This window comes from Bolinopsis microptera, chromosome 4 (assembly GCF_026151205.1).
Source record: "Bolinopsis microptera isolate Bmic1 chromosome 4, MBARI_Bmic_1.0, whole genome shotgun sequence".
Classification (NCBI taxonomy): Eukaryota; Metazoa; Ctenophora; class Tentaculata; order Lobata; family Bolinopsidae; genus Bolinopsis; species Bolinopsis microptera.
Window position 1 is genome coordinate 8,100,767 of NC_087075.1, and position 24,847 is coordinate 8,125,613.

Below are 24,847 nucleotides of genomic sequence, written 5' to 3' on the forward strand. Positions count from 1 at the left end.
ATTATAAACGTCTAAACATACAAAAGCTTCAATTAGGGCAAAATAAGAGGTATGACTCAACATTGTTACAATGAGGCACTAATGTTTAGTACTTATATTTGATCCCACGAGGTGTCTGTAGCTCAGTGACGCAACTATTAATCAGAGGATTAGGTTAAAAACAGTACATGTTTTGTCTGGAATTTACAACACTGTTACCATGATCTAGTAAAACAAAGAATTAATTTGTTAATTACTGTACATATATAATATACTATCTACTTATCTAAGATGGGTAGAAGTCGTCTAAAGAACAGCAAACTGGACAGGACGGTCTACAGAAGACACCCAGTCCAGAGCGTCCTTCCAAGCTACCCAGTGGTCCTGAGCAACCCCCTGATCTGCCAACAACCGCTCTGGACAGAATCTGTATTGGCTTCATCTTCCTCTTCTCCATGTTTATATACCTGTCCACTGTTTACCCTTCACTTCCTGGTGGTGACTCGGAGAGCTTATGGTGAGTGTGATTACTTTCTTAATATTTCTCTTCTTGTCGTGTTTTGAGTTCAGGTTTAATCATATACTAATTATGTAATGCTCCTCAGTCAGTAGGCTTGAGTTTAACTAGATAATTAACAGATTTACAGTTAATGCTTATAGATATACAAGACTGGTTGAGTTAAGCTAATGTTCACAGTTATAGCCCCTATAGCAGTAAACTGCGGTATTACAGTTAAACTCAACAGGAAATAGTATACAATTTGTCACGGTTGCTCAATAGTAAACACTGAACATGACTAATTGGGGACCTTCCAAACAGTTACGGTCCTAATTTACAAACAGGTCAAGATAATGGGACACCCTTGTTTAAAATCAAATTGAAACTTTCCATAAGTATTCCATCAATTCCCATTTTCCCAGATCTTTAGTTTCCTAGCTGAAAGTTCCCAAACTGTCCCAGGTAACAGCTAAAGAGTTTGGAGTAGCTCACCCTCCTGGTTACCCTCTCTTTACAATACTAGCTAAACTAGCGATATTGGCTCTGCCATACGGGTCTACTGCATTCCGTGTGAACATCTTATCTTGTGTCTTGGGTAAGTGTGATGAGCTTAGTGCTGTCTTGCAATAGGTACTCTTTATTTTATTGTTACTCGTTCAGAACTTCATCATGATGTGTACATTTAATGTATAAATTGTATTTAGTAAACATGAAATAAATTCAATCCTAAAGTTGGTCAATTAATAGTGATATAATAGTTGGAACTGTATAATACTGGTTGTATTTTTAACCCCTAATAAGTACTGCATGTTATTATCCAATACAATGCACACGGTAATACCGGGGAGCCTGGTTCCCCAATTTTATACATTACTCTGGAACCAATTCTTGCAGTGAGTCAAATTTGGTCATGTACAAAGGGTTTACTGATTTCACGAAACAGCTTACATTTATTTGGGAACAATAGCCTAACTAGGAAATATGCACCCTGAAACATTAGATCTTACACTCAAAATCACTCTCCTTACAACCAACAATCACTCAATTTCTTACACATGAATTACTTAATTACTAATTACTTACAGCTAATCACTTAATAACTTACACGTTAATCACTTAATGACAAGATCCCCAAACTCCACCTGGTACTCTCTCGTCCAGTGAACAATTTCACACACTAACTGTGATATTATAGCGGGTAACTAATCGTTGTTGAATAGTGCACCCCCCACAAATACATTTTACAGCTTCTCTCTCCCTCTCTGTACATGCGCTCTAAGATTTGGGAGATTAGTTCCTTGTACTGGGGCGAGTGTGCAGCAAAACAAAAGATCTTGGTGTATCTTATGCTCTTATGTAAGAGTGAGAGCAAGGTTAGCTCTCAACACGGGTACTACTGGGTGGGTTACAATTGACTTTACTTCCAGAGATTTTACGGGCAGACTTTTAACAATCCATAGTTTAGTTTTAAGTGCGTAATGCAAGCTTTTCTAGAATGGTACTCAAAGGTTCATTCTGGACCACCCTGTATTATATAAGCTGATGATTTCTAAACTCTGTATGTAAATATGATGAGGATAGTTACAAGTTCAGCAGTATGATTCGAACAATCTTCCCTTTTTGGGTCGTGATAATCGAATATCAGTTCCCGAAATAGCAGTGTGCCATAATAGATGTTACATTTTGTGAGGTTTACAAATACCCAACATAGTAAATTTGTAGTGCATTATATAACACTTTTAAAATACCTCTTACGATATTTATACACAGAAGATAGTATACATTAAACATTATACATTACAATTTACACATTACACATTATACAATATACAATATACAATATATACCATATACAATATACAATATACAATATACATTGTATAATGTATAATTTACTACTCGGAGGGGGGGGGGGGACAACGCCCCAAAAGGCCCCACACATATCGAAAATCCGAAAAGGGCCCTAGAAATCGGGGCTTTTTGGGGCCTTTTGGGGCCTTTTGACCCTGACCACTATTTGATAGTGTTTATGGACCATAATCTCCATGTAAATACACTCAAATAAACATAAAAGTACTGCGCAAGTAGCCAGATAATATCATTAAAGCACTTAGCATATATCAAACTTGATGAAATTGAAGTTAATTCTAGGGCCCCAAAAGGCCCTACACATATCGAAAATCCAAGAAGGGCCCTAGAAATCGGGGCTTTTTGGGGCCTTTTGGGGCGTTGCCCCCCCCTACTCGTCTACTCAGTAGGTTCTGAGTACCGACACTACTTTTCTTCTTTTTCTCGCTCCACAATTGTAGAGCCCGTCTCCTGGACGTGATACCGTACTGTGTGTTGATTGGTTGGGGAGATTTCAACTGCAGTTCAATAGATACAGAGATGTCTGTAAAAGTAATGATAGTTAAGTAATTTAATGTGTCAGAACCTTCAAAACAAACCAGTTCTCTGTTCAAGTATCAACATCAAAAAAGTTTATTAAAAGTTATAGATATTGGTTGTACTAACTATTGACTACTGTAACAGTTACTGGTTACTTTATTAGTTATAGGTTTCAAGAGTTTAAATTCCCAATTAGTCAGACTGAGCAGGTTGAGCTGTAGTAATACACAGTACTGTTAGTTATAGGTTACTGTATTCATTCTGTTAGTTATAGGTTACTGTATTCATTCTACAAACACCTGCACTGTATAATATTATACACACCTGCAGTCCTGCACACACTGCAGGTGTAATCATGATTACGAAGTTACGAGAGAGAGAACCGGAGGAGGACTGATAACTATATTATATATCATGACACATCACCGCATCACGTAGTCACGTACTGTATCACGTGACAGCAACACGTACTGTATCACGTGACACAACACGTACTGCAGTACATTAGAAGGTTCGAAAAGGGTTACCTTAGAGCTTGAGTGAGATTTCGTAACTGAAAATCTGCTGATTTTACATAATTTATATATATAAGAAAACTCAGTGATTTATGCGCAACTTTACACAACCATTATAGGGAACATCAGAAGTCATCAAAATTTCCTCCTGAAAGTTTGAAATCCTGAAGAAATCTGTGATGGTATAAACCGTAAATGAACCATAAATGAACCATAAATAAACCGTACGTACACAGCTAAAAGGTCCTGACGTTTGGATTTAAACGATATGGACACGTTCATTGAAGTTTGAGGATATTGGTAAATATTAGTGACCCTACTGAATGGCACGATGATGTAAAATGTGTCACACTATGAAACTATATAAACCCTCAATGGTTAGGATAATCGTTTCATCCTCTAGATAAACTTTGTCGCATAACGATATCTTTATCAGACGATAAGATATCGCTTAAATGCGGCCGGCAGTGAGTTGTAAACTTTGTCACACTATAAAAACGTGACGGAGTTTATATGGACCCCTTGTTGCCGTGTTTGACCAAATTTTCGAATTTCAAATTCATAGAATAGCTGTATATGACTATTATCTACATATTTAGCGACTTTTTTCCTTAAATGGTAGCACCATGTAAACTCCGTCACACATTTAAGAAATTTATATGAGGGATGTTTATGACATCCTGACAAGAAATCCCGAATAGTCTAGCATTATTTTGTGAGCTGAATGTGTTTGGAATTGTTCACATATTTCATTGTTATAGGCAAATACAAATACAGAAGGCAGAAATAGGTAAATTTAGTCACATAAATTTGTATGATATCTCAACATGTGTGAAATTGAGTAAATATTAGTATACCAACTTAAACACCCTATATTACGTACTATGGATCAATTAACAATATTTCAACCATACGCCGGTCATATAAATTATTATATGGCAGTGATATGTTAACATTGGATAAATTTCAACACCTGAACAGGGTCAAAATTTGTAAATTTCGTCACAAAAAAAATATTATAACTTTATTTGCTCCGTGTTGGCAAAATAACTAATTTATCGACATAGTGATGGTGATAAAGTAACATTATATACTAATTGAGGTATGATTCTTCAAAATAGGGGCAAGAAATGTAAATTTCGTCACATCAACCATTGCATTAGTTAGTTATATTTTCTTTCGTATCAACTGCCCTTATTATAGTTGGAATGGATTTATACAGGAAATATAGAAACCCATGCCCATTTTTCATCACATTGAAATTATACTGTTGGGGCAGGAAAAGTAAATTTCGTCACATTTCGGTAAATTAGTGATATCAAACTCAGCATTGTTAAACTTGAGTTCTGATTTGCTGAAAAATAACCTACCAATAATTCCTGGAAGAATATTGAATTCTAATCGGGTTATGGTTCTTCAAAATAGGGTCAAGAAATGTAAATTTCGTCACATACGTCATTGTAAAATTTAGATACATTTTCTTTCACATCAACAGTCCTAATTATAGTTTGAAATGATTAATTCAGAGATAAGGAAATATAGAAACCCTTGCCCACTTTTCATCACATTGAAATTATACTGTTGGGGCAGGAAAAGTGAATTTCGTCACATTTCGGTAACTTAGTAAAATTAAACTCAGAATTGTTAAACTTGAGTTCTGATTTGCTGAATAATAACCTACTAATAATTCCTGAAAGAATATTGAATTCTAATCGAGGCATGGTTCTTCAAAATAGGGTCAAGAAATGTAAATTTCGTCACATTAGCCATTGCATTAGTTAGATAGATTTTCTTTCATATCAACTGCCCTTATTATTATTGTGACAATTTTTACATCAACTGCCCTTAACTTGAATCAGCTCTATCCGTGCATCGTCCTTATATACAGTTTTCCCGCCTTCCAAACCAAAACCAGATATAAATGATTTCAGCAATTCACCCAAAATTTATATTCCATATAATGTGACAGAATTTACATCATTTCCCAATAAGTGCATATATTTGCTAACTTTTCAAAACAACATATTTTAGGGCTATGATTGGTAGAAGAACCATCAAATAATGAGTTGAAAGGGTTTTGAGGACACCTCACAGTAGAAAAGAGGTATCGCATTCTGAGTGTGACAAAGTTTACGAAATATTGCCATAAAACCGTTCGATCCCTGCCCTTCAGCCAAATGTTGTATCATAATTGTTAGAATGACCTAATCTACTATATTTTAAACCAAAAAATGCTAATTGGGCAGCTATGGTTAACACAGTCACAAAAATGTGACATTTTTTACATTATAGTGCCTAAAAACAATAAATTGTATTTCTGAGCCGTGTATATGGAAGTATAGGGTCACCTGGCTAATGTCCAGAACTTCTGAACACGCTATTTTTTTTGGTTTACCAATATCCTTAAACTTCATCATGAACGTGTCCATTTACGATTTCGTATCATTTTGTGACGATGTTTACATCAACTGCCCTATACTTCAATCAACTGTATCCGTGTATCGTCCTCATATAGAGTTTTCCCGCCTTCCAAACCAAAATCAGATATAAATGATTTCGGAAATTCACCCAGAATTTCAAATTCCATATAATGTGACAGAATTTACATCATTTCCCAATAGCCAAGTGCATGTATTTGTTAACTTTTCAAAAAAACATATTTTAGGGCTATGATTGGCAGAAGAACTATCAAATAATGAGTTGAAAGGGTTTTGAGGACACCTCACAGTAGAAAAGAGGTCCCGTATTCTGAGTGTGACAAAGTTTACGAAATATTGCCTTAAAGCCGTTCAATCACTGCCCTTTAACCAATGTTGAATCATAATTGTTATATTGACCTAATCTACTATATTTTAGACCAAAAAATGCTAATCGGGCAGCTATGGTTAACAATGTCACAAAAATGTGACATTTTTTACATTATAGTGCCTAAAAGCAATACATTTTATTTCTGAGCAGTGCATATGGGAGTATGGGTCACGTGGCTAATGTTCAGAACTTATGAACACGCTATTTTTTTTGGTTTACCAATATCCTTAAACTTCATCATGAACGTGTCCATTTACGATTTCGTATCATTTTGTGACGATGTTTACATCAACTGCCCTATACTTCAATCAACTGTATCCGTGTATCGTCCTCATATAGAGTTTTCCCGCCTTCCAAACCAAAATCAGATATAAATGATTTCGGAAATTCACCCAGAATTTCAAATTCCATATAATGTGACAGAATTTACATCATTTCCCAATAGCCAAGTGCATGTATTTGTTAACTTTTCAAAAAAACATATTTTAGGGCTATGATTGGCAGAAGAACTATCAAATAATGAGTTGAAAGGGTTTTGAGGACACCTCACAGTAGAAAAGAGGTCCCGTATTCTGAGTGTGACAAAGTTTACGAAATATTGCCTTAAAGCCGTTCAATCACTGCCCTTTAACCAATGTTGAATCATAATTGTTATATTGACCTAATCTACTATATTTTAGACCAAAAAATGCTAATCGGGCAGCTATGGTAAACAATGTCACAAAAATGTGACATTTTTTACATTATAGTGCCTAAAAGCAATACATTTTATTTCTGAGCAGTGCATATGGGAGTATGGGTCACGTGGCTAATGTTCAGAACTTATGAACACGCTAGATTAATATATGTTAAAATTAAACCACTATCGTCAAAAACGCTGTTTTAGAAATTTACCAATTTCCTCAAACTTCAATGAACGTGTCCATATAATATATAGTAGACTGTATTCAGACTATTGTAAACTGTGTTCAGACTATTGTAGACAGTAGTTAGAAGTATAGAAGTATAGAAGTATAGAAGTATAGAAGTATAGAAGTATAGAAGTATAGAAGTAAAGAAGTATAGAAGTATAGAAGTATAGAAGTATAGAAGTATAGAAGTAAAGAAGTATAGAAGTATAGAAGTATAGAAGTATAGAAGTATAGAAGTATAGAAGTATAGAAGTATAGAAGTATAGAAGTATAGAAGTATAGAAGTATAGAAGTATAGAAGTATAGAAGTATAGAAGTATAGAAGTATAGAAGTATAGAAGTATAGAAGTAAAGAAGTATAGAAGTATAGAAGTATAGAAGTATAGAAGTATAGAAGTATAGAAGTATAGAAGTATAGAAGTATAGAAGTATAGAAGTATAGAAGTATAGAAGTATAGAAGTATAGAAGTTTAGAAGTATAGAAGTATAGAAGTATAGAAGTATAGAAGTATAGAAGTATAGAAGTATAGAAGTATAGAAGTATAGAAGTATAGAAGTATAGAAGTATAGAAGTATAGAAGTATAGAAGTATAGAAGTATAGAAGTATAGAAGTATAGAAGTATAGAAGTATAGAAGTATAGAAGTATAGAAGTATAGAAGTATAGAAGTAAAGAAGTATAGAAGTACCGTATAGAAGTATAGAAGTATAGAAGTATAGAAGTATAGAAGTATAGAAGTATAGAAGTATAGAAGTATAGAAGTATAGAAGTATAGAAGTATAGAAGTATAGAAGTATAGAAGTATAGAAGTATAGAAGTATAGAAGTATAGAAGTATAGAAGTATAGAAGTATAGAAGTATAGAAGTATAGAAGTATAGAAGTAAAGAAGTATAGAAGTATAGAAGTATAGAAGTAAAGAAGTATAGAAGTATAGAAGTATAGAAGTATAGAAGTATAGAAGTATAGAAGTATAGAAGTATAGAAGTAAAGAAGTATAGAAGTATAGAAGTATAGAAGTATAGAAGTATAGAAGTATAGAAGTATAGAAGTATAGAAGTATAGAAGTATAGAAGTAAAGAAGTATAGAAGTATAGAAGTATAGAAGTATAGAAGTATAGAAGTATAGAAGTATAGAAGTATAGAAGTAAAGAAGTATAGAAGTATAGAAGTATAGAAGTATAGAAGTATAGAAGTAAAGAAGTATAGAAGTATAGAAGTATAGAAGTATAGAAGTATAGAAGTATAGAAGTATAGAAGTATAGAAGTATAGAAGTAAAGAAGTATAGAAGTATAGAAGTATAGAAGTATAGAAGTATAGAAGTATAGAAGTATAGAAGTAAAGAAGTATAGAAGTATAGAAGTATAGAAGTATAGAAGTATAGAAGTATAGAAGTATAGAAGTATAGAAGTATAGAAGTATAGAAGTATAGAAGTATAGAAGTATAGAAGTATAGAAGTATAGAAGTATAGAAGTATAGAAGTATAGAAGTATAGAAGTATAGAAGTAAAGAAGTATAGAAGTATAGAAGTATAGAAGTATAGAAGTATAGAAGTATAGAAGTATAGAAGTAAAGAAGTATAGAAGTATAGAAGTATAGAAGTATAGAAGTATAGAAGTAAAGAAGTATAGAAGTATAGAAGTAAAGAAGTATAGAAGTATAGAAGTATAGAAGTATAGAAGTATAGAAGTATAGAAGTATAGAAGTATAGAAGTATAGAAGTATAGAAGTATAGAAGTATAGAAGTATAGAAGTATAGAAGTATAGAAGTATAGAAGTATAGAAGTATAGAAGTATAGAAGTAAAGAAGTATAGAAGTATAGAAGTATAGAAGTATAGAAGTAAAGAAGTATAGAAGTATAGAAGTATAGAAGTATAGAAGTATAGAAGTATAGAAGTATAGAAGTAAAGAAGTATAGAAGTATAGAAGTATAGAAGTATAGAAGTATAGAAGTATAGAAGTATAGAAGTATAGAAGTAAAGAAGTATAGAAGTATAGAAGTATAGAAGTATAGAAGTATAGAAGTATAGAAGTATAGAAGTATAGAAGTATAGAAGTATAGAAGTTTAGAAGTATCTCATGATCAGACAAATGTATCAATTGTATGACTATGAGTTTTGTGTTGTTATACCTGTACAAATAAATCCTTCAATTATTCTAGCTATCCTACTGGTCGGTCCTACTGATCGGTCCTACTGATCAGTCCTACTGGTCGGTCCTACTGGTCGGTCCTACTGGTCGGTCCTACTGATCGGTCGTACTATACTGGTCGGTCCTACTGGTCGGTCCTACTGGTCGGTCCTACTGGTTGGTCCTACTGGTTGGTCCTACTGGTCGGTCCTACTGGTCGGTCCTACTGGTCGGTCCTACTGGTTTGTTTATAATAGGTCTACAGCTGTGGTCTATGTATATTGGTAGGAAAGTAGCACTGCCTCTCCTTTAACTTTCAATTACCTCTCAATTAACAAGTGTTTTCTCAAATAACACGGCACGAGCAACTTACTTCCTTTCCTACAGTAACAACTATAGCGTTTAACCTATTAACGGGTACAAATAGAATATAAACAACTGTTATTAATACAGCAAGGGTGTTAATTACATTAGTTAATATCCGTAAAAGTTACCACAGTTAGGAGGTTAAGAAAAGTATTTGCTATCACCAACCTGCAGGTGCACTACTTTTAATGAGATGTACCAATGAAACATGCTTAGTGCTTACTACTAAAGTATTTGTGGAATTTATTATGAGCCTTACATGGTATGTTACACTATAACGCATAATAAGCTGGTATTAAGGTGTGTAGCCAGTGTTAAGCTTAACCAGGTTGAAATATTCCCACGCAACTACATATTCACATAATGAATATAATAGATTTGGAATGTTGTGATTAGTTCAATCAAAAGCAGTCTCTAAAATCAATGTCCAATAAATAATTTATAATCAAATAAGAGTATGTCATTATAATGTTATCTGGGATTTATATCCCCAAAAATTCGTAAACACTGAGCGCTGATAATTTCCCACGTGTCGTACATTATAACACATAATACCTGGCTTGGTTTCGTGCCTGTGCTCGCCCTCACCTCCGGTTTGCGCGCAACACTCAACAGCTAAAGTATTACGGTATTATTATAGATAATAAATGCTATAATCATAATATCGTTACAACAATTATATTGTTATTTGTTGTTACAATAATGTCTCTGGTTAGTACCTGTAACAATTCCTTTTTCAGGTAGCATAACAAATGCGCTACTAGGAGCCTGCCTGTTAAGAGCCACTAAGAATGTGACTGTTGCTCTTATAATATGTGCCATGACGGGGTTTTCTAGATTCTTCTGGATATGGAGCATTACAGGTATACTGTGTATTTCTTATGTGTTTTATACACTTCAATCTTAAATCAAGGTGGGTTTTTAATCTTGTGCACACCAAATTTTCAATAAGAATCTCAATATATTGAGCATTTATTGCAAATTTCTCTGGATGTTATACAAGGTAGTTATATAGTAGGTACCCATACTTGCAATAAAGTTCCTCCTTACCTGTTATTGAAATGCTGTTAAAATTTGTAGTTGGTGGTTAAGAATGTGGTCCTCCATAATCCCGATAGACTTCCAAATATTCACATTGTAATATACATCTATTTTTTGTAGACCTTATAAACACTGTTATTTATTCAAACAGGTGAGGTATTCTCGCTCAACAATGCCCTGTGCATGGCTATAATGTTGGTAATGTACGACTTCTGCATTGAGGAGGATTCAGAGAAGAAGCTTAAGGTGGGACGAGACAATGTTTAATTTTCATTATTTTAAATTCTCTTAGATTGAGGTTAAGAAAAAGAATCTCGTTTAACTTATCACATTTATCTTTAATCTCCTTAGCTTTCCAATACCTATATTTAACAAGTTGTAAGGTTTACCCTCACTTTTTCAGCTGACATACATTCTAGCAATACTGAGCGGGTTTGCGTTAACCAATCAGCACACAGCATCTCTTATCGTTATTGCTCTTGTATGCTTTGTATTGTCGGATCTGCTTGATCATGAGGTATTTACATCTTTTGTAAAATTGCTTATATTTAGGATACAATTGTGCAATTTATTATATAGATAATGTTGAACTTAACTATTTGATACGCATGAACAATATTCATAGGACCACGTTCCGATGAATTGAGAGGGGTCTACTTAAATTAAAGACGGAACGCGCGGTGTACACTATTTAGAGATCTCTACGCGCACGGACAAATTATTTACGCACATTCAGACTTTCATTTCATCACAAAGCCCGCGAACAACCCTGAGGGCTGGGCACAACACCCCTCAGGACCGATTTGTCACTTTGCTCGACCCTGATTTGATCTAGAAAATACTATTTTTTCAGCTGATCACTACACAGAATGTAATCAACCTGACTATCGCTGGGTTATCCCCGATGATTCTGTACCTACAGGTTAGGAGAGCGTTGCCAGCCAATTACATTTTCATGTTCTATTATTAGCAGCAAAGTATAGAATTTCAGAAACGCTACAATTCATCAAGGTATGTTGTATACTGACCGAACTAATCCGATGAAATCATTTTACCAAACATTTATTTCAAAACCAGCATTCAAGGTCCCTCCCCAAACCTTATATTTTTCCCTCAGTTACCGATCCCTCCCCAAACCTTATATTTTGCCCTCAGTTACCGATTGCGAGTTATCTGAGAACAGCGCGGGTATCCTGGGGTGATCACCGAACTACGGAGGGTTTCCTGTTCCATTTCTTCAGAAAGGACTATGGCACACTCAAATTGGTTAGTTCTTACAATTTTCTTATTGCACAAAGTGGAAATTTTATTCCTCTGTCGAAATAATGTCTGTTCAGATAATTGTATTACCTACCAAAACATTATCAGGTTAAGAATGAAGCGGATGTTGACATTTGGAGGAACTATTCTATCCTAACAGTTGATCTTATGAGAGAGTTGACCATACCAGTTCTACTACTCGCTCTCTTCGCAACTACAGCAATGATATGGTAAGAAAACAGGACAATTTCATACGTTATACTTAAGTTTGAGATGTGTGTAACCTATAAGTGTTCCACAATAACTAAAAGTTATGTTTAGTCAGTACATAACATACATTATTGTACAAATTCCTCGATCTCAAGCCATTGCCAAGACGGAGAGATGAGTAGCAGAACATGATTAGGGAGGGGAGACACAATTGCTGGTGACAATGTCCAGGAAAATAATTTAAGCTTGGACCCATGAAATATAACAATGCAATTTAAATTTGTTCTTTATTAGTTCAATAAGGAACTGTATTGTCCAAATTAATTAGTCACGTGATATTTGTGTTGTTCTATGATTATGTTGAGCAGTTACATTGTTCAAAGGATAAGCTTGATGTGTTCAGACTTCAGACTAAGTTTGGGATTCTTAAATTAGGGAGGGGAGACACAATTGCTGGTGACAATTTCCAGGAAAACAATTTAAACTTGGACCCATGAAATATAACAATGCAATTTAAATCTGTTCTTTATTAGTTCAATAAGGAACTGTATTGTCCAAATTAATTAGTCACGTGATATTCGTGTTGTTCTATGATTATGTTGAACAGTTACATTGTTCAAAGGGTAAACTTGCTGTGTTCAGACATGCAACTAAACCACAAGAAAATATTCAGTTAGTTGGTTCAAGTATTGCAAGTGTGAACACTTTAGGTATGAAAAGGGTTAATTAGAACATACTACTTTTAGGGAGTCCTCATATAATCAAGATTCAAGACCTAAAAATATTTTCAGGCGGGAGCACGACAGGAAGTTTGTATGTTTCCTTAAAACCACGTTTGTCCTTTACACTGGTTTCTTCTGCTCCTTCGCTAATATCACTGACATTGAGGGTATCTACAAAGGAGTGGTAGGTGAACTTTGTTTATGTTATTCTATTGTTTTGTTTTAGTTCAATCAGCTTGTTCTTGCTAGTTTTTATCAGCTGAGTTCAGCTGAGTTCAGCTGAGTTAGCACCTTTTCTCGAAAAACGACAAGTTTCTGTTGAAAAATTAGTTTGTTCTCTCATATTTCGTTTTAACGAAATATGAATTTAAAAATTTAACTCTCCCCAAAGGTTTATCATCTGAATTGTGACGAAAGGTTAAAATATAAGCTCATACTTAATCCATTCGTATTATAACTTATTATATTATGATTTATGTAACTATAAATTAAGTAAAACACGACTATCACTTCACTAGTTACGGCGGTATCTCTTTTGGGGGAGGTGTAAGTTAACCTGCATGATGATTTACAGACTAATTGATGTTAATTGCACGTGATATTTTTAATAACGTGTGAAATTCCCGTGATGTTTGCTAATCACACGTGAATTGCACGTGATGTTTATGAAACACGCGTGAATTGCACGTGATGTTTGTGAATGTGTTGAACTGTAGCAGTGAAACATCTATGTTTAATGTTTATGTAAGAAGGAAAATTCAAGAACATTCATCGAGAAGAATCTGAAAGCACCGCATTCAGGCATAACTGATAGCTTGATAGCACATTTATAGTAAAACAAATAACTAATGCATCTATAAACATCGATTTAACATTTGAAAACATTCGTATATAATCTTACAAAAGTAACTTTACAGAATATAGATAATTTAAAGAACTTAGAGGCTACAACTCGTGTAGTTGCCCAAGTAAGACTCTGTGTAAACCTATTGATTGTCTGATTAGTGATTACACCCTTGTTTGTTTAAATACGAATAAAAAGAATTACTGTACAGTGTACAAGCCCAGATTTCACAAGGAATTTGCAATGATTTTATCATTTGGTTAAATAATCACTTCTGCACTGGTGGACGCTTAATTGCACAATGTTAGTTTTATTTAGTTGATCCTATTCACTAGTGAATTATCATATTTCTTGACTTAAACATGAATCTTGACCGCTACTGTTTTTTCAGAAAAATGTTCATGTATTTTTAAATTTCATTGTTATAATTCCCAGCCTCCGCTTTACCCCAGGACTAAGAATAGTCTGATCTGTTTCTGCTTGACCATCACGTGACCATCACGTGATAGGTTCTAGTCATGTGACAGGTTCTAGTCACGTGCCAAGTTCTAGTCAGGTGACAGGTTCTAGTCAGGTGACAGGTTCTAGTCACGTGACAGGTTCTAGTCACGTGACAGGTTCTAGTCACGTGACAGGTTCTAGTCACGTGCCAGGTTCTAGTCCGGTACCACCTGACCACTGAGGATCATGTTGCCCGTCATCAGCTCCTCCTGCATCTCACACATGAAGTACCCGAACCTGCTCTCTATAATCTGCACGTCGTAACAGTCCACTGCTTCGTAGTAATACGCTCTGTTGAAGTCAGGTTTAACACGTGGTTTAACACGTGGTTTAACACGTGGTTTAACACGTGGTTTAACACGTGGTTCAATAATCAATAATCATGTTGCGTAAAAAACAAATATAAATCACGTAATTTTTCAAAAGATAAATTTGTTATGACCGAAAGACTTACTTTACTTGACATTAAACCCAAGCACGAACTAAGCGCTAAGTAGCTGACTTAAACCAACCAATCAGAACACAGTACTCACACCACGTGACACAAACCAACCAATCAGAACACAGTACTCACACCACGTGACACAAACTAACCAATCAGAACACAGAACTCACACCACGTGACACAAACCTACCAATAAGAACACAGTACTCACACCACGTGACACAAACCAATTAATCAGAACACAGTACTCACACCACGTGACACAAACCAACCAATAAGAACACAGTACTCACACCATGCGACAAAAACCGACCAATTAGAACACAGTACTCACACCACGTGACACAAACCGACCAATTAGAACAAAGTACTCACACCACGTGACACAAACCAACCAATCAGAATACAGTACTCACACCACGTGACACAATCCAACCAATAAGATAAAAGCACCCCTACCTGTAGTTGATGAATCGTTCCTCAAGTTCAGTGTAAAGCTCAATAGCCTCCTTACAATACTTCTTCTTCTTTGAAAACTCTTGTTTTTGTGCATCTTGAAGTAGATTATAGTTAGCTTTCTGGTGAGCTTGAGATAGAAGATCTATTGAACCCATTCCTTTCTTCTTCTTGGGTTTCCTTTTTTTAGCCTTCTCAAAGAAAACCAGATCTCCCGAGTTAGCAATACTAATCCCCATAACATTGAAGTAATCTCTAAGGATAATACAAATCTTATCAAACGGAAATTTTTTGACTTCCTCTGAGCTAACAGCGCCTTTAAGAGCCTTTGCGTAAACAAAGTGGATGATCTCTAGTTTTGTAGTATCGTAGTCCTGTTTCTCCTTGTTCAGTTCCTCCATTAGGAACCTAAACTTGTCGTCCTCGTTGATAATAGGGTTCATATCAAGTGAGGGTATTTCACTCATTTCTGCTATGCTGGACTGTGAGTTGGTTTGACTGTGGTACCTGTGTAGGAGAGACGTATTATTGTTAGTTAGTTAGTTAGGAGGCAGGTTATTTTAGTTAGTACTTAAAAGTAACTAAAATAACTAAAAATAACGTATTAAAATAATTAACTAAAATAACCTGCCTCCTAACTAATAATAACCCATTTTCCAGACTCTGGAAAACGAGTGGGAATTTGAAAATCTTATGAAAACTATTTAGTAATTAGTAGTAATTAGCAGTAATTATCAGCAATTAGCAGTAATTATCAGTAAATAACAACATACCCATCAGATCGATCCTCATACTCTATATGATGTTCTTTAATTGGTGCTATTCTCGTCGGGAACTCGTACTGTTCGTCGTTATTGAAGAACAGATCGTTTGCTTTGCCCTTATCTGGGATTATCCAGTTGTCTGTTTCTTCAGGGTCTACCTTCACGTGTAGTCTCACCTGAACCACATGTAATTAATTAACATTTAATTAATGATCCATACTATTTTGTAATTAAATAAACATGCGGTTAAAATATTTTGTGAATTTGTCTGTTAGATCTGAGTTTTTAGGTTTCAAATATAAAATCACGTGCAACTTGAACGATCAAAATAAATTAAAACAACAGACTGATTAGTCAATTAATAACAATATACAGGGTGTACCGCATGTGGGACACCCTGTACTCGTCGTATCCCTGCTAACCTTCATATTATTCTGTTTCTTTAAAAGGCGCACGTGCACGCGCAGACTCACGTCCCTGTACGGGTCCTGGTCGACGGACGAGTCCGCCACGGACCGGGTTGCGGAGGTACCTGATTATTATTGATATTGTTAGAAACAGCATTACTGATTATCTCGTCAGATAGTCAATTATTGAATAATGTCCGGATTATTTTGCTCGTATGTAGGGGGGGGTCCAAGGGGAACTTTGGGGAACTTTGGGAAAGTCCCCCAAGATTTCTGAAGTTCCCCAAAAAAAAGTTCCCCAAAACTCCCCAAAGTTCCCCAAAATTCCCCAAAATTATTCAAAATTATTCAAAATTATTCAAAATTATTCAAAATTATTCAAAATTATTCAAAATTATTCAAAATTTCTCTAATATACATTAATACCCATTAATGTTAACATGTATGTTATTATAAGGTATAATCTTAACTTACTTGTTGATACTTGCAGCATGATAATTTTTTTGGCATAATAATTTTTTTGGGGAACTTTGGGGAATTTTGGGGAACTTTCTGAAGTTCCCCAAAAAAAATTTCCCCAAAATTCCCCAAAATTATTTGTTTCATTGATAATTTTTTGGGGAACTTTGGGAAAGTCCCCCAGGTTTCCTGAAGTTCCCCAAAAAAAAGTTCCCCAAAACTCCCCAAAGTTCCCCTTGGACCCCCCCCCCTATGTAGTCACATTTTATGTAAAACACCCTATAATTGTAATTGATTAATTATCCACTAATAAATCAATTAATTGATACTGATAGTTGCAAATTTTCGGTGTCAACGCCATCTTCAGGCTATAATAGCCTGAAGATGGCGTTCCATTTGTCCTTGTCTCTTTCAACCAGATATTATCCAACTATCAGTATTGCATCACGAGACTAATAAACAGCGAACTACTCCAACAATTGATAATCAATTAATTAATTAAGTATATAATCACCTGACTCAGACACGGCGTCGATACTTTTAGTACTTTTAGTTGCAGTAGACCCGGCCTTCTTAAGATTAAGATCAAAATACTGAGTCATTCCTTTAGAGTTTATATCATCATCTTGTGGCAATGGTGGGAATTGTTCTACTGGTATTTCCGGCTTCTTTAAACCAAGGAGAGTTAGTATCCGGTCCATTTTAGCTGGTGTTACCACTGGTTACAACTGGTTACCACTGGTTACAACTGGTTACCACTGGTTACCACTGGTCACGGTGGATGGTGTTATGACAGAGTGTCGTTTTCAGAGTGTTGTTTTGTTAAATGACCATGGCCTGGTATTGGTTACAATTTAAGTTCTACAAGCTGTACATGTTAATTCGGGGGGGGGGGGGGGGGGCAACGCCCCAAAAGGCCCCACAAATATCGAAAATCCAAAAAGGGCCCTAGAAATCGGGGCCTTTTGGGGCGTTGGCAACAAATCGACGATAACGAGCGATAGATTCGGGATGATTAACAGCTTAAGAAAAAAGTGAGATAACCGAAAACAACCCTTAAACCGCACAAAACAACAAGCCGACTGATCACACAAACAGAAAAGCAATGCTGTGATTTACATGTTACTGCATCAGTTCCTCACAATACAGCTCAATCAACCTTCATAACTGCCCGGCTCAACATGGGATTAAGAACACATACATCTAATGTGGCCTATAATATCAGCTCCTTATACATGCCCTTATATGGGCGTCAGGTGGTCTCACCATGTGTTTATTGTCATGATCTGTTCAGATGGTGGAATATGCTGGACTAAGCTGCAACCACTTCTGGTGCTTTTTTAGCTGTTTAATGACTGAACATAATGGAACTTAGTGTAGTTGCTAGTGAGGGGTACCCAAATCTCCCTGGATCAGAAACTACTTAATTCACGTATACACAGTGAGATGCTAGTTTGTTCTGTACTTCTGTTACTTGAGAAACAGGTAGGCCTGTATAGGTGGCCTTTTACAGTTAACACGCACGTGCACTAAGGCGAAACAACAAAGCAAGTCAAAACAAGCGTTATTTATTATAAACAGTTCCAGTTTAAACAGAATAGGTTCCGTTAATGCCCCATATTCAGTGTTGTAATTACTTTTCACATACCAGTGTTCAATACATGACTAAAACAGAGCGTATACATTTAGTGTACGATTCAATACTCTGTAAATATATTATATATAATAACTAATAATGAGTTTCTTTACTGTCCTATGAGACCAGGAATGGACAATGTGATGGATATTGAATTCCAGTGTTCATAAGAAAATATAAGAGTCAAGTGGAGGAGGTCACACTATGTTTCTCTTAACCCGGGACAAAACAACGAGCTTCAGATAATTCTAATTTTACCGAAACTTATAGTAAAGTTCAAGCTAGATTTTACTTTTGATTTCAGCGCAAAATGAAGCTAGGTATCAGAAATAAATGTCCTTCGGAAAAGGATAGTATACACAATTACACACTACACTATAAAATATGAGTCAGTCATATGACTTATCCTATCTTCTTTTCTAACAGTGTTTGTAGAGTACATAATTGATATTATTGTGCAATAATTAACGGGATATATCGTAACACCCCAATATTGATGAGGGAATTTCCACTAAAACCTATCTTAACGCTTTTTTGGTGTACTCAAAGATTGATAAGTTATGGGAGGGGGCAATGGAGGAAGAGGGTCTAGCGGCGGCGGTTGAGGGAGGGTCTAGCGGCGGCGGTTGAGGGAGGGTCTAGCGGCGGCGGTTGAGGGAGGGTCTAGCGGCGGCGGTTGATGGAGGGTCTAGCGGCGGCGGTTGAGGGAGGGTATAGCGGCGGCGGTTGAGGGAGGGTCTAGCGGCGGCGGTTGAGGGAGGGTCTAGCGGCGGCGGTTGAGGGAGGGTCTAGCGGCGGCGGTTGAGGGAGGGTCTAGCAGCGGCGGTTGAGGGAGGGTCTAGCAGCGGCGGTTGAGGGAGGGTCTAGCGGCGGCGGTTGAGGGAGGGTCTAGCGGCGGCGGTTGAGGGAGGGTCTAGCGGCGGCGGTTGAGGGAGGGTCTAGCGGCGATTGTCAGATTTCTCTGTGGCCCGCTAGCAATATACTGTCGCTACATTTCAGCGTTATCTTTGAACAACAAAATTACTTCGAAGAAATGCAGCATTTTGGGCCCTGCAGACTTCTGATAAAAACACCCGAGCGTCCTTAATCTTTCAATCCTCACACAAAAAATTGACTATAATAATCTCTTCTTCTGGACGCAGCAAGCTTTTCAGCCGCTTAACATCTGCCCGTCTATCAGTTCGTTTTACTCAAGTTTCATGTTCGACACTGAAATTCTGCCTTGTGACTCTCACTTTCAAAATAATCGCGTATAGATTTTAACGCTGATAATTCAACATTCAAGACCTTCAAAAACACAAGTTACACAGATATTTCAAGGTACAAGAGGAAGCCTATCTTGAACAGACATACCTACCCCCAATATTCTTGCAGTTGGAGCGGTTTTGGTTGCAGCCCTCTCTGTCCCTGGTACTGATGGCGGGTATTGGACTTCAGGAGCTCATACGACTCGCCAAGATCAGGAAGACTATCATGATGCCTGTTGCTTTTCTTATTCTGGCTGCTAGAATCGTAAGTGAAGCGGGAGAGAAGGCGTGGGATAGTTAAATAGTTAATTATCGCTGTTTTTATCGTTTTGTTTTCGAACTTTGAATGCTCCTTGATATAATTATTTATTAAATATAATGATTATCTCACAAAATATAATAGGCTGAATATTTAAAATATATTTACCTTCTCGTCAAACAAACCAAACACCACTTCTCCGTTTTCAGCACAGCAACTACGGTCTGTGTGACCAAAGTGGGAATTATCACGTGGAGGAGTTTGGCCGACACGTGTTATCTCAACTTCCTAACAACACAATACTGCTAACTAGTGGCGACCTCAGTACTAACACTTTCAGGTTTAAAACCAAACACAAGGGTTTGTTTTTTTAGTAGATATTACTTCAGTAGTCAGTATTAAAACTTTCATGTTTAAAACCAAACACAAGGATTTGCTTTTTTAGTAGATACTAATTCAGTAGTCAGTATTAAAACTCCCCGGTTTAAAACCAAACACAAGGACTTGTTTTTTAAGGCGAGGCAATGATGTTAATATTGTGTGACATACCAGTGTTTTGTTTTCTTTGCGATTTTAATTTTTACTGGATGTGGGTTTTTACTTTTTATGTGGTTGTCAAATCAAATAATGATTACGTTTACAAAACCTTACTAATTCATACTATTAGGCAGATACCTCACGATAATGATTACGTTTACAAAACCTTACTAATTCATACTATTCTGCAGATACCTAACATTTACAAAACCCTTACTAAATACTAATTCATACTATTCTGCAGATACCTAACGATAATGATTACGTTTACAAAACCTTACTAATTCATACTATTCTGCAGATACCTAATATTTACAAAACCCTTACTAATTCATACTATTTTACAGATACCTAACGATAGCGGAGAACGTAAGACCAGATGTGGATGTGTTGGATCTATCCTTTATCGGATCTAGATGGTTTATACCTATCTTGGGACACCACATGGACACTGTAAAATTCCCCGGTATCGGGTAAGTGATGTGGCGACGTCACGTTACTTTGCTGTGACGTCACGTGATATTATGGTGACGTTACGAGATTTATGGTCGTGTAGGGAATGACTCCTGTAATACGACGGCACTTGGAAATATGATATTCCGATGGGTATAGTGTATACCATCGTGTTTTCTTCTCGATGCTATAACATTTTTCTTCAACTATCCAATTATTTAATTTATTAATGAGATAATTATAATTAGATGAGTATCTCGTCAGGTACTCGCCTCAAGCGACGTGGAACAGTCGTCTCTACGACTTAGAACAGTTTTTAGACCACAATCTCGCTTCCAGACCCGTCTTTGTGTGTTTAAAACCCCGGAGTATAGACACTGTTTCTCTGCGAAAATACAACGTTCTACCGTACTCCTTCTGTAGTCAGGTAACGTACTCCTTCTGTAGTCAGGTAACGTTCTCCTTCTGTAGTCAGGTAAAGTACTCCTTCTGTAGTCAGGTAACGTACTCCTTCTGTAGTCAGGTAACTTACTCCTTCTGTAGTCAGGTAACGCACTCCTTCTGTAGTCAGGTAACTTACTCCTTCTGTAGGGGGGGGGGTACCAATGGCATAAATGGCGTAATGGAGAATTGGCCAAACAAAATTTCCATTTATGCCATGAAATTCTATGCCATTTGATGAATTTTATGCCATTTTTCTCCATTCTATGCCATTGGTACCCCCCCTTCTGTAGTCAGGTAACTTACTCCTTCTGTAGTCAGGTAACGTTCTCCTTCTGTAGTCAGATAACGGACTCCTCCTGTAGTCAGGTAACTTACTCCTTCTGTAGTCAGGTAACGTACTCCTTCTGTAGTCAGGTAACGTTCTCCTTCTGTAGTCAGGTAACGTTCTCCTTCTGTAGTCAGGTAATGTTCTCCTTCTGTAGTCAGGTAACGTACTCCTTCTGTAGTCAGGTAACGTTCTCCTTCTGTAGTCAGGTAACGTTCTCCTTCTGTAGTCAGGTAACGTACTTCTTCTGTAGTCAGGTAACGTACTCCTTCTGTAGTCAGGTAACGTACTCCTTCTGAAGTCAGGTAAAGTACTCCTTCTGTAGTCAGGTAACGTACTCCTTCTGTCACTGGGAGACTTTGGGACCGGAAACTGATCCGGCCCCCAAAGAGGGGTCAGATCACGTCACCAATTAGTGACGTATAATTAGTGATGTGGTCCATGGATTGAATTTAATTGACATAGAAATGTGCTAGATCTGGGGTAGAGTTCACATGTCAATTCTGTAAATCATAGCTGTACATTAAGAAGTAAACATGATCTGACTGCTCGACTCGTAGATCACATAAGGGACGGACGGAGCTCTTGCTAAAGGGGGGGTTCTCGTATCAAGGGATGTGAGACGTACGTGTCAAAGGCATGCAAGGGGAGTGAGCCGATCTAGTGTTCTAGGTATTAAATATTGGGTGATAGAAGGTAGTAGTATCGCATTCTATCAACAGTCATGCCTACCTTCTCCAAGTTCCTCAACGGTTTCAGAGGATGTCAACAGGTGCTTGATTCTGACCAGGAGGTGACCGGGACATGATTTCAGGCCTGACCGGGACCGGGATACAAAATGTGACTTGACCGGGACTGAGATTCAAAGAGATTATCAATTTACCGGGACCGGGACCGGGATGAAAAATGTGACTTGACCGGGACCGGGATAGCTCAAAATTGCCAATTCCGGTCGATTACTGGTTAATTCATGATCATAATTTATTACTCAAACTTGTTTAGCAATTTTAAACATTGTTGTATTTGGCTCAGAGGATGTTTGAAGATGTTGCTCTAAGGAGCAACAGACTATCATCTGGATCGGCTTGCTGTTGGAAAGACTCCTTCCAGCAGTATTCTGTACGACCTTTGTTCTTTCTACACGACATACCCAACTCATATGAACTCTACCCCAGATCTAGCCCATTTCTAGGTCAATTATATTCAATCCATGGATCACATCACTAATTATACGCCACAAGCTTCAAGCTTGCATGTTAATTACTTGATGACGTATATGGTGGATCATATCACTCCGGCCCCAAAGTCTGGCAGCCCCTTCTGTAGTCAGGTAACTTACTCCTTCTGTAGTCAGGTAACGTTCTTCCGTACTCCTTCTGTAGTCAGGTAGCGACGTGATCATGTGATATTTCGATGACGTCACGTGGTATAGTGGTGATGTCACGTGGTATCGTGGTGACGTCACGTGGTATTGTGGTGACGTCAATTTGACCGAGTAGATGGTAAGTTGTGAAGGCCCGTCATCAAGTGGCACCCAGCCACTCACAGCACGCCCTCAGGTCACGTGACAGCACGTCACAAGGGTCACGTGACAGATCACATGTCATGTAACCACGTGACAAGCTCGTCAATCAAATGTCAAGGTCACGTGACAAGATAATTGACCAATGAGGAGCCAGAACGTCATGATGAATCAATCAATAATCCCGACTAAAGGATCTAAAGTCTGATTAAACGGTTGCCAAGCAGGTTCCTGTTATTTGATTACCGGTCACGTGTTTAGCTTAAGCATCATGTGACATGAATGTTATTGAACCTCGAGATCACGTGACAGGAGTCACTTGATTACCCGTCAGAACGTCATGATGAATAATTCAATAATCCTGTCTAAAGGATCTAAAGTCAGATTAAACGGTTGCCAAGCAGGTTCCTGTTATTTGATTACTGGTCAAATGATTGTTCACGATTTACCCCGGTCCAGTCACCACTCCAAATAAGCAGAGGGTGACATAACGAAATGTGGTGTAGGGTTACCATCGCTCGACCTCCTGGAAATTACAAGTCTTATCATCAATTTTCTGACATTTAAGCAATAGCTACAGTATCTGAACCACATTTTCACCCTTTAAGATATAACAACTGTTAGGTAGCCTAGTGGTTAGAACATCCGTCTTCTGCACAAAAGGTTCAGGGTTCAAAGTCGAGTCTAGGGAGTAGCTAAGGCTCCATACCATTCACTATTATTAACTATTAAATTTGCTTGTTATAAATTTGATAAATTTCGAGAGACAAATAAAACTACCGTTTAATTGATAATTTGTTGTTGTCAACATTATAATCATAAATTGAAATCATCAAGAGTAAGATTGGGTACATAAATCATTGTATAACAGTTGCACGTTAATGGTGTTCTAGTACAGGTAGTTAGTTCCACCAACTACTTATTCAGATAAAGTTTGAGAATCTTATCGACAATAGTTGTGTTTTCGTTCATCAGTTTGTTTACATCAGATAGACTTGTAGTGGTGATAACTGCATCCAATAGAGATCGTTCTTCCAAACTTAAAATATCTGTTAGGTCTTCTCCGCTGTCAATTAAACGCTGCTTCAAGACAACAAACAATTCGGTTTTCATCATGTATGAGAATAAAATGTCAAAACATTTATTTTGCTCTTTACACAATTTACTTTGTAACAGGACGTCTAGAGATTTAAGTAAACTCGATATCTTTTTACTGTTTGGTTGTTTGATTGGTACTCCTTTCCGCTTGCCTACGTTTTGCCAGTCAGTATCAGATTCTAACTCTTTAGCACTATATTCTTTGTTGGACTCATCATCGCTACTTGTTACACCACTAAATTCATCATCACCACTACCTGGTACATCAGAGTTAGAACCACCTTGCTGAGATTCTTCAGAAACTATTGTATCAGCATCTGAACATACAGAATCAGGACCCTCCATTTTAACATCAGTCACATCTGAGTTAGCTTTTGACAGCGGCAGTAGAATTGCAGAACTTTCATCTGACTCTCGGTTCTCTCGATGATACCTACTAATGTGTGAGGACAGACTATATTTATTGGCAAAAGACTTGTCACAGAATGAGCAGGTTACAGAATTCTAACTGCAGTACAAACGTTTTATAATGCTATGCAACAACCATTATATAGCAATAATCGCATAAAATCGCAAATAATCTCAAAATAATCGCATATAATCGCATATAATAGCATATA

At 36.8% G+C, this 24,847-nt stretch overlaps 2 protein-coding genes across 2 annotated transcripts in view; one reads left to right on the top strand and one right to left on the bottom strand.

The window, feature by feature from the left end:
• Positions 1–270: 270 nt before the first annotated feature.
• The window catches only part of LOC134814033 (protein O-mannosyl-transferase TMEM260-like), a 35,566-nt gene continuing 10,989 nt past the window's right edge, over positions 271–24,847 (top strand). The window contains exons 1-13 of the mRNA XM_063822009.1: positions 271–496; positions 941–1,073; positions 10,338–10,460; positions 10,790–10,884; positions 11,042–11,155; positions 11,492–11,560; positions 11,794–11,904; positions 12,007–12,128; positions 12,900–13,014; positions 19,717–19,854; positions 20,058–20,188; positions 20,733–20,858; positions 21,103–21,265. Of these exons, the coding sequence (XP_063678079.1) occupies positions 494–496; positions 941–1,073; positions 10,338–10,460; positions 10,790–10,884; positions 11,042–11,155; positions 11,492–11,560; positions 11,794–11,904; positions 12,007–12,128; positions 12,900–13,014; positions 19,717–19,854; positions 20,058–20,188; positions 20,733–20,858; positions 21,103–21,265 (1,443 nt within the window). The 5' untranslated portion in view covers positions 271–493. The remainder of the gene's footprint in view (positions 497–940; positions 1,074–10,337; positions 10,461–10,789; positions 10,885–11,041; positions 11,156–11,491; positions 11,561–11,793; positions 11,905–12,006; positions 12,129–12,899; positions 13,015–19,716; positions 19,855–20,057; positions 20,189–20,732; positions 20,859–21,102; positions 21,266–24,847) is intronic.
• LOC134814035 (uncharacterized) lies at positions 13,563–17,545 on the bottom strand. The gene is made up of 5 exons (XM_063822013.1): positions 17,221–17,545; positions 16,263–16,372; positions 15,850–16,016; positions 15,080–15,583; positions 13,563–14,466 (listed from the first exon to the last, which is right to left on the bottom strand). Exons 1-5 carry the CDS (start codon positions 17,405–17,407, stop codon positions 14,331–14,333), a joined length of 1,104 nt encoding a protein of 367 aa, XP_063678083.1. The 5' UTR covers positions 17,408–17,545; the 3' UTR covers positions 13,563–14,330.

Excerpts from the sequence above, each read along its gene's own strand:
- LOC134814035 (XM_063822013.1), bottom strand. The coding sequence starts at position 17,407 with ATGGACCGGATACTAACTCTCCTTGGTTTAAAGAAGCCGGAAATACCA. Across the intron at positions 16,373-17,220 it reads CGACGCCGTGTCTGAGTCAG|GTACCTCCGCAACCCGGTCC; the intron begins GTGATTATATAC and ends AATAATAATCAG. Across the intron at positions 16,017-16,262 it reads AGAAACAGAATAATATGAAG|GTGAGACTACACGTGAAGGT; the intron begins GTTAGCAGGGAT and ends CATGTGGTTCAG.